Genomic DNA, 14809 nt, shown 5'->3' with positions numbered 1-14809 from the left:
TAAATTACATGACTTTTTCTTCTACACCAAAATTAAAAAATAAACGCTGAATTAAATCAATTATATATATATATATATATATCATGTGTTTAGTTGGAATAACGACAAAATTATGTGTTGTTAAATTGATGATTAATTATAAATTTTTGTTTAATATATTATGCATTCACTAAAAAGGTAATGGTGCCAAATTTATAACATACTCAAATATGGAAACAAATCAAAATGAGCTCGGTTTTTGGTAGTAGCTGTGACCAATAGCCATCAGTTGTCGGCTCATTGGTAAGGCGAGAGCTCCAAGGCCGGTTTCTAGTAGCACACCTCACACACAAGCACCACCTGACCAAGGTTTGTACCTTAACCATATTAAACTTCAAAAGAGGATTCGAGGAAGTCACCATTAGTCTTGGTGGCGATATGTAACGAGCCAAAGCGGATAATATCAACTAGCAGTGGGCTTGGGTGTTACAAATGGTATTAGAGCTAGACATTGAGCAATGTGCTAGCGAGGACGCTGGCCCCTAAAAAGGTAGATTGTGAGATCTCACATCGGTTAGAGAGGGGAATGAAACATTCCTTATAATGGTGTGAAAACCTCTTCTTAATAGATGTATTTTAAAACTATGAGACTGATAACGATACGTAATGAGCCAAAACGGACAATATCTACTAGTGTGGACTTAGACTATTATACTAATCATGAAAGCAAGATACATGGGCGTGCAGCCACGAACAACATGACACCTATTGCGAGAGGCTCCTTGTGTCGAAAGAGTAGTTGTTCTCCATAAGAGGGCACCTATAATGGTTGCTACCTAGGAGCGGGGCAAAGAAAGGCGGTAAATAGGGAGTTTGAATGTGAATCAACAGAAATAACTTCAAATAGTGTTAATGATTCGGAGTTTTGTAGAGAGGAATTGTGCAGTACCAGACACGAGATGTAATAGTCAAAGTCCATCATTAGTAGATATTGCATGCTTTGACCCATTACGTATCGTTGTCAACCTCACGGTTTTAAAAACACGTATACTAGGAATAGGTTTTCATATTCTTAGAAGGAATGTTTTGTTTCTCTCTCTAGTCGATGTGGGATCTTACAATCGACAAACCTCTCCCTAGTAGACACGTTTAAAAACCGTGAGGCTGACGACGATACATAACAGGCCAAAACGGACAATATCTACTAGCGGTAGGCTTGAACTGTTACAAATGGTATCAGAGTCAGACACAGAGTGGTATTCCAACGAGGATGCTGGCCCCAGGGGAATGGATTGTGAGATCTCACATTAGTTGAAGAGGAGAACGAAGCATTCCTTATAACAGTATGTAAACATCTCCCTAGTAGACTCATTTTAAAATCGTGAACCTGACGACGATGCGTAACAAACCAAAAGAACTTGAAAATTTAGTTATTTTTGTTTGAATTTGTTTGAAAATCCACATGACATGCATATCATAAAAACTCGTAAATTTAGTAACAGTTCAGTCTTATACCCGAAGTAGAGACGTTACACCAACATTATCATAAAAACTCGTAAATTTCTAACCCTAAACCCTAAATCTTGTGGTTACTTTTGAGGCATTAATTATCGTTTTTTAAGATAGATGAATTATTGATTTACCAATTACATTATTGGGATAGAAAAACATGTGACATTGATGTGTTTGAAAGCATATTACCAAAATGTGTCATGTTACCAATTTCTTATGGATTTGCTTTCTCCTTGTCTTGTTTTGGCTATCCACATTTGCCCTAAACCCCTTTTATTATTGCTTTTGACGGGAAATTACTCACGGTTGGCTTGTAAGTACGAGGCATCAGTGATTCTCGAGAAAATATAGAGTTGATTAGAGTTATTCTGTAATATCAGTGTGAGATCCCACGTCGGTTGGAGAAAGAAATGAAGCATTCTTTATAAGGATCTAGAAACCTCTCCCTAACATACGAGTTTTAAAAACTTTGAGGGGAAACTCGAATGAGAAAGCCCAAAGAGGACAATATCTGCTAATGGTGGGCTTGGACTGTTACAAATGGTATCAGAGTCAGACACGGGGTGATGTGCTAGTGAGGAGGCTGAGCCCCGAAGGGGGATGGACATGAGGCGGTGTGCCAGCAAGGGCAATGGACTTTGAGGGGGATGGATTGTGAGATCCCATATTGGTTGGGTAGGAGAACAAAGCCTTTTTTACAAGAGTGTGGAAACCTCTCCATAGCAGACGCGTTTTAAAAACCTTGAGGAAAACCCCGAAAGGGAAAGCTCAAAGAGGACAATATCTACTAGCGGTGGGCTTAGGTTGTTACAAATGGTATCAGAACCAAACATCGGGCGGGTGTGCCAGTGAGGACGCTGAGTCCTCAAGGGGAGTGGACACTAGACAGTGTGTCAGCGAGGACGCTGTGCCCCGGAGGGGTCACGTCAGTTGGAAAAAAAAATGAAGTATTTTTTATAAGGGTGTGGAAACCTCGCTATAGCAAATGCATTTAAAAACCTTGAGGGGAGGCCCGAAAGGAAATCCCAAAGAGGACAATATCTACCAGCAGTGAGCTTAGACTATTACAATCACGTTTTTCACGTTGGAAGTTTTTATAAACTCGAAACTTCATCCCATGGTCATGTCACAAATACTTTTAAGTAGTTATGTGGGTGAATTTACTCGATTCTAGGGGTTATTATTGAAAGTTAGCCCTAATATTAATAAGCTATACCTTCTTTTTCAGTAGCTCAATAAAGTTAAACATGTGTAGCTAGCTTAGAACAATTCTATGTTGGGTGACCTCTTAAAAAAAACAAAACATGTTGGAAAAACTCGTATCCATGTACGAGGATAATTTTTAATTTAAAAAAATAAAAAAAATAAGTTTTAATATTTGAAGACAAAAATTATTATCTCAATTAAAGAAAAGAATAAAATTTAAGTCAAATGCTTACTTTCCAATAAGAAATACCTTTGAAATGGCTTTTTCCAAATCTATTTACAAAAATAATAATAAAATTTCAGCCACGTGAAACACCCGTGGCCCTCGAACGCAACAACGATCACCGTTGAATTCGCCCACCAACAATCCACGAACGGTCCAGATTCAGTCCACATCATATCCACGTCATCAAGATTTGCGATTTAATCCTCCCTCTCCAACCGTCGGATGCAAAGGCTGAGATGAAATGTGAGCGGTCGATCAAAGTCTTATCTCTAATTTCTTCGTATTTTCTTGTAGTGAGGTAGATAAGCAATACAGAGAAGAAAGAGTAAGAAATTTGAAAGAAAATTTTCTTCCTCTTTTTCTTAATAATCTTGAATCACAGACTTCCTTTCTCTCTCAACTTTTTCTCTACCTAAAGCTCTCTCTCTCTCTCTCTTGCCCACCTTCTTAATCCGGTGAGTTTCTGATTCTTTTACTGAATGCAACTATTTGATGTTCGTTTGTTTTCTTTTGGATTCTTTCTGCTTTTGTTTTGATCCATGTGAAATCCTGTTCGAAACATTGTTGCTTAATGAGGATCTAATGGCTTTGGGATAGTGTTTGAATTAGCAGGATGTGGGTTGGGCGTTAAAATGTGATTAACTGTCAATTTCTGGATTTGGGCACTAGGGTTTTCGATTTTAAAGCTTTTTGAATTCTGGGTTTGTGTTGATTTTGCCATTTTGTTCTTGTTTGGATCATTGTTGTTTTTGGTTTGATTTGGGTTTTGGTGTGTGTAGAACTTTGTGGCTGAGGTTTTAGATTTGTGATGGAAAATGGGGTTGAGATTGTTGATGCTTTGCACCATGGAGAGACTAAATTTGTGGAAGATGGTGTAGATGAAAGAGTTGTAGTTGGTTCTTGTGAATCTAAGGTTACTGAAAAGGAAGATGGGAAAGAGCATTTGATAGAGAAGAGTTCAAAATATGGTTCTGTGAATGGAGATGTTGCTGAAGAAGATGTCTATGGTTTTGAATCTGGATTAGTTTCTGATCATCTTAATGGTGCCTGCCATGAAGAGAAGTTTGAAGAGGCGATACGGGCTTCTCGTGGAGTGAATGAAAACACGGCGGTGGAGCAAGATGTGATTTCGGGAAAGGAGAAGGAGGACTTGGGTGGTAATTTGGTTGACAATGTAGCTGTGGCTACTAATGTTGATGAGAGAGGAATTGAAGAGGAAGTAGTGAGTTCGGATTTGAATGAGTCGAATTTTAGTAGAGATGATTCGGGAAAGGAAAAATTGGAGAACGGTGCTAGTCCAGAGGTTGGAGTGTTGAAGGGTGAGGATCGGGATGATCCGAAATTTGGTTCTATGAGTATGAAGTCTGAAAAGGAAGACAACTTGGTGAATAAGGCTGCTGATATGGTAGAGGGGACGAAGCTGGATTCTACTAGCGAGATTCATACTGAAAATGGCAATGGTGTGGAATTGAAGAAGAAGAGCTTAGGTACGGAGTCGACAGACCATGATGAGAAGACCGACGAGCCGTTAAATGCACCTGCTGTCCTTGATTTGGACTATCAAGATAATATGAATGGTGAGCTAAAGGATGATTCTCCTAATGCAGATCTAGAACTGCCGGGCCATGGGAATGAAGAAATGAAAAAGGCTTCAGCTGGTATTGATCTGAACGAGGATAATAACGATGAAGAAAGCTCTTCGACGTGCATGACTACCACGAATCAGGATCACAGGATTGAGGAAGTGAAAGATGCTTCTATTGGGAAAGACTCAGACGAGCAGTCTGCAGAATCTCGTGAATTGAATGGTACTACTTCTGTCGATGAACATAAACCTGTGGGTGAAATTAAAATTTCTATGGAGACGGTTAAGGATATCTCGGCCTCTGAGAAGATAGCTGATGAGAAAATTGAGAAGATACAGGGCGGTGAAAGTGATGTGACTGTGAAGGAAAACATTATGTCTGGACGTCAGCGTCCTGCTGATAGTTCCAATAATGGCCCCGACATTAGAGGGGTCGAAAAGACAGAGAGGAAAGATAAGGTTGGGCAGGACAAAACTCAAGTGAACAGGAACCCAGAAATTCAGCCTGCATCAATCATTGCTTCATCATCTGGAAAGTCTACAAATCCCTCTCCTCCTGCCCGTCCAGCTGGCCTTGGGCGTGCTGCTCCATTGTTGGAACCTACCCCTCGGGTGGTGCAGCCGCCTCGAGTTAATGGTACTGTATCTCATGTTCAAATGCAACAAATTGATGATCATGTTAATGGGGATGCCGAGGAAAATGATGATACTCGTGAGCAACTCCAGATGATAAGAGTGAAATTCTTGCGTCTTGCACACAGGCTTGGGCAAACTCCGCACAATGTTGTTGTGGCACAAGTTCTATACCGTCTTGGATTAGCTGAGCAACTTCGAGGAAGAAATGGTGGTCGGGTTGGTGCCTTTAGCTTTGACCGTGCTAGCGCCATGGCAGAGCAGCTGGAGGCAGCTGGGCAGGAACCACTTGATTTCACTTGTACGATCATGGTTCTTGGAAAGACGGGCGTGGGTAAAAGCGCTACGATCAACTCCATATTCGATGAAGTTAAATTCAGTACTGATGCTTTTCAAATGGGCACAAAAAAGGTTCAAGATGTGGTGGGAACTGTGCAGGGGATCAAAGTGCGAGTCATCGACACTCCTGGCCTTCTTTCTTCTTGGTCAGACCAGCGCCAAAACGAGAAGATCCTTCTTTCTGTTAAGCGCTTTATAAAGAAGACGCCTCCAGATATTGTTTTGTACCTTGATCGGTTGGACGTGCAATGCCGGGATTCGAGTGACATGCCTCTCTTGCGTACAATTACTGAAATATTTGGACCTTCAATATGGTTCAATGCAATTGTGGTTCTTACTCATGCAGCATCTGCTCCACCTGATGGTCCAAATGGTACTGCTTCTAGTTATGATATGTTCGTCACGCAACGATCTCATGTTGTACAGCAAGCTATACGCCAGGCTGCAGGCGATATGCGCCTTATGAATCCGGTCTCGTTAGTGGAGAATCACTCTGCTTGCAGAACAAACAGAGCTGGGCAAAGGGTATTGCCAAATGGTCAGGTTTGGAAACCTCATCTGTTATTGCTCTCGTTTGCATCCAAGATTTTGGCTGAAGCTAACACTCTTTTGAAGTTGCAAGATAGTCCTCCCGGAAGGCAATTTGTTCCTCGGTCGAAGTCACCTCCTTTACCGTTCCTTCTCTCCTCCCTTCTTCAATCCAGACCTCAAGTGAAACTGCCAGAAGAACAGTTTGATGATGATGATGGTCTTGAGGATGACCTTGATGAATCGTCAGATTCCGAAAATGAATCTGAATATGATGAATTGCCACCTTTTAAACGATTAACGAACGCACAGATGGCAAAGCTCTCCAAAGAACAGAAAAATGCCTACTTTGACGAATTGGAATACAGGGAAAAACTTTTTATGAAGAAGCAACTAAAAGAAGAGAAAATGAGAAGGAAGATCATGAAGAAAATGGCTGCGGAGGCAAAACATCAACCCAGCGACTATAGTGAAAACGTAGAAGAAGATAGCGGTGCTGCAGCATCCGTTCCAGTTCCCATGCCCGATTTGGCATTACCTGCTTCCTTTGATTCTGATAATCCCACTCACCGGTATCGTTATCTTGATTCCTCTAACCAGTGGCTAATTAGGCCCGTACTCGAAACACATGGATGGGATCACGATGTTGGTTATGAAGGCATAAACGCAGAGAAGTTGTTTGTCGTAAAAGACGCAATTCCCATCTCTTTTAGTGGTCAAGTTACAAAGGATAAGAAGGATGCAAATGTTCAAATAGAGATGAACAGTTCAATAAAGCATGGGGAAACTAAATCATCGTCCATTGGTTTTGATATGCAAACTGTTGGGAAGGATTTGGCCTATACACTACGAGGTGAGACGACGTTCATTAATTTTAGGAAGAACAAAGCAATTGCTGGTCTATCAATTGCTGTATTAGGCGACGCCTTATCTGCAGGATTCAAAGTTGAGGACAAATTGATTGCTAATAAGCGATTTCGTTTAGTTGTGACCGGGGGTGCAATGACTGGCAGAGGAGATGTAGCTTATGGTGGCAGCCTGGAAGCTCAATTGAGAGATAAAGATTATCCTTTGGGTCGTTCACTTTCAACTCTCGGGCTTTCGGTCATGGATTGGCACGGAGATCTTGCTATTGGTTGCAACGTACAATCTCAAGTTCCCGTTGGACGATCTACAAACCTGATTACTCGTGTGAATTTGAATAACAGGGGAGCAGGGCAAGTCAGCTTTCGGTTAAACAGCTCCGAACAGCTTCAGATCGCTATTGTTGGTCTCCTTCCTCTACTCAGAAAGCTTCTGGGTAGTTATCAACAGTGGCAGTATGGACAATGATGGAATTTAGGTTACAGTTGCAGCTGAATTTTTGCAATATAGGTATAATAACGATGGCGATTGGACGTCTCATACCGGTTAGCTTCAAATGCAAGTGATTCTAAGCTTTGCTCCTTCCTTCTTTCCACCCCCACAAGCTTTCTTCTTCTTCTGTAGTGCTTTTAGGCATCGTTGTTAGATATCATATTTGGTCATTTTGTTCTCATTGAGCTGCTGATCATGTTGTGTTTCTTGTTAAATTAAGTTATGTTTTTATGCAAGATGTATTCCTTTTGTCCCTTGCAATCCTCTTACCGTCGTTCTATTTACTGTGCTCGTATCCAGCGTATACAAAGATGAAACGATGAAACCGATTAAACCCATGTCGACCCTTTTCTTATTTTTCATGCTTGAAGTTTTTATTACTGATAATATAATGCATCTTTTTGAATATTTCCAAACTTTGCTCTTGCCATTTCCAATGATGATTCATTTTGATAAATCTAAAGATCGTCCGAGTCACTGTCCTCGTGTTTCAGGTTCTAGCCAGTGCCACACATTTGGTGAATAGTCGTTGTCAATCTGGTCGGTTGTTCATGGAAGCTCCGAGTCGTTTTCAGTGACCAGCTGAGGTACCAGCGGCCGGTGTGGCCTATGAAGATGATGGCAGCTGATCTGCTTTGTTTGATTCAGCTATAATCACAGGCATCTTCTCTTCTCTTTCTCTTTAGATTCATTATTATAAACTTCCATTAAGAATTGCCTGCTTACTACATGCCAATGCCTCTACTGTTCATGAGTCCATATCTCTTTTAGCTTGATGTTGTTGTCTGATCCTATGAACTTTTGTGCTTTGTTTAATCAGCTTTTTATATATGTGTCATATCTCATATTGGTTGGAGAGGAGAACGAAACACCTTTTATAAGGGTGTGGAAACCTTTCCCTAGCAGACGCGTTTTAAAGCCTCGAGGGAAAGCCCAAAGAGGGCAATATCTGCTAGTGGTGGGCTTGGACTCTTACAAATGGTATCAGAGCCAGACATCGGGCGATGTGCTGCGAGGAGATTGTTTCCCGATGGGGGGTAGACACAAGACGGTGTGCTAGTAAGGACGCTGGGCCCTGAATGGGAGTGGATTGTGATATCCCACATTGGTTAGGGAGGAGAACAAAACACTCTCTACAAGGGTGTGGAAACCTTTCCCTAGCAGACGCATCTTAAAGCCTTGAGGGGAAGCCCAAAGAGGACAATATCTGCTAGTAGTGGGCTTGGACTCTTACAAATGGTATCAGAGCCAGACACTATGCGATGTGCAAGCGAGGAGGTTGTTCCCCGAAAGAGGTAGACACAAGGCGGTGTGCCAGTAAGGACGCTGGGTCCCAAAGAGGGGTGGATTTAGTGGGGTCCCACATCGATTGGAGAAAGGAACGAATGACAGCGAGGACGCTGGGCCCTGAAGGAGGTAGATTATGATAACCCACATTGGTTGGGGAGGAGAACAAAACACCCTTTATAAGAGTGTGGAAACCTTTCCCTAGTAGACGCGTTTTAAAGGCTTGAGGGGAAGCCCGAAAGAGAAAGTCCAAAGAGGACAATATCTGCTAGCGGTGGGCTCGGACTACTACAATGGATAGGTTTGTAAGCGGTATCCATTAGCTACAAAATTAGACCACAGATATTGGAACCCAAGAAAAGCAAAATGGTCAAAAACAAGAGGAATAAAGAATGAAGTATTTTTGAAGCATTTTATATCAATGGACAATGGAGAAGCCAAAATGAATCTGATTTCTCTTCCAAAGAATATATACAAAATTTTAAATGCCCATCTAATTCCCTTGGCTCACTTCGAATATCTTGCTTCCATGTTGTGTAATTCTTTCCATTGTATATTTGATATTCGTTATAATATTTCGTGGGATACAGCTGGCCATGACTCGTATTGATGATCGATATATTTAGAACTTAACTTCTTGTTTGATAATGACCTCTGTGTTTTGAAAACTGTTCTTCTTTTCTCGTAATTTCTTAGAGCATGTGGTTATTTTTCTAGAAACTACATTGAAAAAGGGTATCTTGAGCGATTTTCATAATTGGGTCACACTGAAAAGTCTCACATTGGTTAGAAAAGGAAGAACTTGTGGTATATTAAGTCAGAACGTGCGAGACCTTTTATATGGAACTAAAAGGAAAGCAATGAAGGCTGAGGTCCAAACTTAAAATATCGTAACATCGTAGTGACCTGATGACTAAAAATGACTCGGGAAACATGATTTCTTGCTAGAAAATATTCGAAAATGCCCAATTTTGTGAATCTAACTGTCAATGAGCCCTCGTAGGAAGGGTTGTTCAAAGGTTGCTACTCGACTACATCCTATCGTCGATCACAACGAAGGAATTCGTCGGCATGAGAGAGAGACGATGACGATGGAGAGAGGGTCGGAGATGGTCCTAAATGTTTTTTTTTTCCTTAAAATCCAAACCCTAATTTTGTGGCCAACTTTAATATTCTTTTGACCCAGCCAAAATTCCCAATTATCGTCGTCTGACCAAAATGTTCCACCGACTTCAATTCAACGAGCTCAATGAACTTAAATTAATGAAACTTGTATATAGAGGTTTGGACCAGAGTAAACATTATCATACCCACGTGAATTGGCAAAGACGACTTCCCCCTATTCACAATTGATGTAGGATCTTACAATCCACTCCCTTGGGGGCCAGCGTCCTCGCTGACACACCGTCCAGTGTCTAGCTTTAGTTATAACAGTGTGGAAATCTCTCCCTAATAAACACGTTTTAAACTTATGAGGTTGATAACAGTACGTAACGGGTCAAAGCGAATAATATCTACTAGCGGTAGAATTGGGCTTGGTCCGTTTCGGTATCAAATTCACACAAGATTCTTAATATATTAGCTTATATTATCATGTAGGGAAAGTATCTATTCTGTTCCCACTTTGAGAAGTCCAAAAGAACCTTTACCCTCCCTTTGTGGCCATTATATTAGAGCGTTTTGAGCCCTTTGCCGTGAGCAATAAACCAGTTTTCTTCTTCATCCTTGATTTTCTTCTGTACAATCAAAAGCTTAAAAGTTGCAACAATGGCGTCCAAGAGAATATTGAAGGAGCTTAAAGACTTGCAGAGAGACCCACCAACTTCTTGTAGTGCAGGTGAATTAGGGATACTTTATGATCACACCAAGTTTAATTTTTGTTTCTACTTTTCCTTTTATAACCTTTTCGTGTTAAATACTCGTAAGATTGAGCTTCGTTCATTAACGTTTGATATGGTAATCGTGAGATCCCACATCGGTTGGAGAGGGAAACGACGCATTCCTTATAAGGGCGTAGAAACCTCTCCCTAGCAGACGCGTTTTAAAACCGTGAAACTGACGACGATACGTAACGGGCCAAAGTAGACGATATCTGCTAGCGTTGGCCTCGGGCTATTACAAATGGTATCAGAGCCCGTCATTGGGTAGTGTGCCAGCGAGGATGTTGGCCCCCCAATGGGGTGTTTTGTGAGATCCCACATCGGTTGGAGAGAGGAACGAAGTATTCCTTATAAGGGTGTGGAAACCTCTCTCTAGCATACGGGTTTTAAAACTGTGAGGCTGATGACGATACGTAATGAGCCAAAGCAGACAATATCTGAATACAAGTTTAGCTCTGTTCCATAATTATCTTGTTCTTGATTTTCCGCGATTTCTTTACAACCACTTTTATTTTTTAAGGAAAATTTCGAATATCTAAGGATGTTCACGACTCGATGAACTTATTAGGGTTCGATTAGTTCAAATAAATGAAAACTTTATGGGTTAGGTTGGTTCATGGATTTGAGTTTATACTCGTGTATTTTTCAGGTCCTGTGGCTGAGGACATGTTTCATTGGCAAGCAACTATTATCGGTCCAAATGACAGTCCCTATGCCGGTGGAGTTTTTCTCGTCTCCATTCATTTTCCTCCCGATTATCCTTTCAAGCCTCCTAAGGTTGCCTTTAGAACACGAGTGTTTCATCCAAACATAAACAGCAACGGCAACATATGCTTGGATATCCTCAAGGAACAATGGAGTCCCGCACTAACGATATCAAAAGTAAGTTCATTTCAACTTTAAATCTTCATACCCGTAAACAAATAAAAAATCGATCAAAACCCGTTTAGTTTAAGAGTTTCATGAGTCCACTTGTCGACCAGATGAACGCGTTAACAATTTGATTCGTATCGATACTCAAGAACGAAGGTTGAGTATACTAAAGATCTCGAATTTTGCAGGTTTTGCTATCAATATGCTCACTATTAACCGATCCAAACCCAGATGATCCACTGGTTCCAGAGATTGCTCACATGTGCAAGACTGATAAAGTCAAATATGAATCCACTGCTAGGAGCTGGACCCACAAATATGCAATGGGTTAAATATTTATACATTGATTCGAATTTCTGACCTCTGAACTCTGTGTTTGTATTTGTTCCGTACTTTAATGATAATTATTATTGACATCATAAATATTCTAAATAACAAAAAGAAAAAAAAAATGATTTTAAATTTTTTGTTTTTATTGGAATGTGTACAAACTTGTATAAATGGTTCCGTAAATCTCATAGAAATTCAGGATCTCACAATTCATCCCTCTCTTAGGGTTAGCATTCTCGCTGGCACACCACCTAGTGTTAATAGTTCAAGCTCATCGTTAGTAGATATTATCCGCTTTGATCCGTTACGTATCTCGTCATTAGCCTCACAGTTTAGGGAGAGGTTTCCACACCCGTGTAAATATATTGTTTCTTGTCCAACGAACGTGGGATTGTTTCTTTCTTCTGTCCAAATTAGTACAACTAATCTCACATAAAATTAGTACGGTTTGAAATTGACTCGAAAAATAGAGAAAAATGAATCAAATAGGTTCAAAGACGGGGATCTCACATAAAATTAGTACGCGTTTTAAATCGAAAAAGTCAAACTGGGTTCAATCAAATTGTCGTCTTCAACTCACTGTTAGTATCACGTTTTAAAAATACTCATGAACTTTCAAAAGTGACGTTAAAATTTTTTGAGATAATCTATGAAGTGTCAGTAGACGACTTTCGTCCATATATTGACGATAAGAATTTTTTTTCATAAAAGTAAAGAGTGTTAATGCTACTTTTAAAATTTCTTCAGTATTTTTTAAACATAGTACCATCGTTAATGGCATTTTAAAACGTTCAAGAGTACTAATAAAACTCTGTAAAGTTCAAGTGGATTTCTGAAACAATCTACTAACCGTTCTCATCCAAAATTAATAGTAAAAGTATTTTTTTTTAGATTTTTTTTTTTTGAAAGTTTAAGGATATTATTTAATGGTTTTCTCGAGATAAAATAGAAAGTTTATGAGTACTTTTATTAATTTAGTCTGACAGTCTAAATTTTTTTTTTTTTTATAATTATTTTTTGAGGAAGGTAGTGTTATTTGTTCGAGCTGCCGAAACTAAGTTTTGTTATGTAACTATGTGGCTAATTTTTGTTACGTAAAAGGAAGGCTCGTGCCTATTTAAGAATGTGTGTTCTATAGAAGATTATCCTCAAACGAGTATCGTTTCTTAAGAACATCCCATCAAAACAAAAACTCAGTCGTATTTTTATTTTGTTCTTGGTTCTATGGCTTGTTTCTTTGTCAAGTGCAGAACATCACGTCAAGTGCCAAGGTTTCACGACGATGATGGTAGCAAGAAGTCAAGAAAAACTCAACGAGATGATATTGTTGGTGAGACACTGGAAGCAATAGGCAACAAGAGACGACGTCAACGACGAGTAGACAGTAAGGAGCAAAAGACGATGTCATTTACGCTACGACAACGAGGAGAGAGAAATGAGTTGGGCGGGTGGCTTGCAGCATGGTTGGAAGAGGCTGAAAGCCATACGGAAAAAGATGAAATAAAGGCCTTGGAGGAGGCCGCCATGAGCGAGCTAACGGGATGATTTTATTTCGGGTTTGTCGGGTTCGCTGATATTATTTACATTCTTTTTAAAAGTGATATTTATGTACCTATACGTTTATTTATTTAAGAAATTACGTTCTTAGCACATAAAACGATACTTTTGAAAGGTTAACGAGGCAAATTATGCACGTTTTTAGTTGCTTAAGGTTCTAAAATAACGGTTAAAACATATTTAAACTAGTTCGATGTTTAAATTACTAATCTTGAAGGGTTTAGAAGTTAAAAGCACAACTTTAGTTTCTTACGATGAATAAAGTGCTAGTTGTAAACAATTTAGTTTAGAACGGGATGGAGCTCGTTTTGGCACACAAATACTTGTTTTAATGGGTTTAGGGAGTAGATTAGGCACGTTTAGTTGCCTTTAAACGCTATTTAGGCACGTTTTAACTAGTCCGACACATAAAGTTTTGGTCTTAAAAGGCTTAGGAGTAGGATGCTAAACACGTTTAGCTCCTTGAAGTACATTTGTTTTTTTTAAGGTTTCAAAATGTTTTCAATTCGGACGTTTGAACTAATTTGATATACAAAGTGTCCGTTTGAAGGGATTAAAAGCGGGTTAGGCTCGTTTAGTTCATTTGAGACATGTTTTTGGTTCATTGAGATCTCAAATCTGCTAATCGAGTCCTAAAATCATAAAACTAGTATGATTGAAATTAGCTCGAAAAACAGAGAAAATGAACCAAACCAGCTAGTCGGATCGAACTGGTCAAAGTAGTTCAATAGAACTGTATCTTTAACCTTACAATGGACACGATATATCATTGTGGAGACTAGTGGTTCCTAACAATCGACGATGAGGCCACTGAAGAAGGCGTGGTTCTGTCGTCTTCTTTCCTCAGCGCCAAAATTTCTATGTTTTTTTTTATTATTATTATTAAAAAAAAATTGGATATTACAACCCGGAGTGATATTTTATCTTCTTTTTCTCGTTTTTTATTTTTTTTAAGCGATATAGTGTTACGTGTTATTCTTTTTTATTTTTTGAGGACAGATAATGCAATTTGTTGCATCTACCAAAATGAAGTCTTGTTATGTTAACGTGTGGCTAATATTGTTACATAAACGAGAGGCTTGTAGCTATTTAAGAACGTGTGTTCCACACAAGATTTGTATCATTTTTTAAGAAGATTCAATTGAAACCGTATATCAAACAGAAACCAAATTAGTTTCGTTTAATTATTTTTGTTCGTTGAATTCATCATTGTTCTTAGTTCTATGGCTTGTTTCTTTCTCAAGTGCGGAGGCTCACGTCAAGTGCCAAGGATTCAGAACGATGATGGTAGCAAGAAGCCAATAGAAACACAACCAGATGTGACCGTTGATGAGGCGCCTGTAGAAATAAGCAACCAGAGACAACGCCAACAACGAGTAGATAGTAAGGAGAGAAAGACGACGTCGTTGGGACGAGGAGGGAGAAGTGAATCGAGCGGGTGGCTTGCAGCATGGTTGGAAGAGGCGGAAGGTCACGGGGAGAAAGATGAAATAAAGGCCTTGAAGGAGGCAGCCAAGA

The 14809-nt window shown here is 39.7% G+C and overlaps 2 protein-coding genes across 3 annotated transcripts; both read left to right on the top strand.

The window, feature by feature from the left end:
- The first annotated feature begins 3217 nt into the window (after positions 1-3217).
- Positions 3218-8140, top strand: LOC111792397 (translocase of chloroplast 120, chloroplastic). Of its 2 annotated transcripts, XR_015420777.1 has the most exons (3): positions 3218-3378; positions 3703-7430; positions 7859-8140. XR_015420777.1 is itself a non-coding variant. In XM_023673815.2 (2 exons), the coding sequence occupies exon 2, from the start codon at positions 3732-3734 to the stop codon at positions 7338-7340; it is 3609 nt and encodes a 1202-aa protein (XP_023529583.1). In that variant the 5' UTR covers positions 3218-3378; positions 3703-3731; the 3' UTR covers positions 7341-7600. The 2 variants fall into 2 exon arrangements, 1 of the variants encoding a protein (XP_023529583.1); XM_023673815.2 differs by lacking the exon at positions 7859-8140 and having other exon boundaries at positions 3703-7600.
- Positions 8141-10328: 2188 nt separating this feature from the next.
- Positions 10329-11879, top strand: LOC111792524 (ubiquitin-conjugating enzyme E2-17 kDa). The gene is made up of 3 exons (XM_023674041.2): positions 10329-10488; positions 11181-11413; positions 11593-11879. The coding sequence occupies exons 1-3, from the start codon at positions 10419-10421 to the stop codon at positions 11734-11736; spliced, it is 447 nt and encodes a 148-aa protein (XP_023529809.1). The 5' UTR covers positions 10329-10418; the 3' UTR covers positions 11737-11879.
- The last annotated feature ends 2930 nt before the right edge of the window (positions 11880-14809 follow it).

The sequence above is a fragment of the Cucurbita pepo genome, chromosome 4 (genome assembly GCF_057944985.1).
Source record: "Cucurbita pepo subsp. pepo isolate OVF chromosome 4, ASM5794498v1, whole genome shotgun sequence".
Taxonomy (NCBI): Eukaryota; Viridiplantae; Streptophyta; class Magnoliopsida; order Cucurbitales; family Cucurbitaceae; genus Cucurbita; species Cucurbita pepo.
The sequence above is the reverse complement of the archived record's forward strand: the minus strand, read 5'-3'. Positions and strand labels throughout refer to the sequence as shown.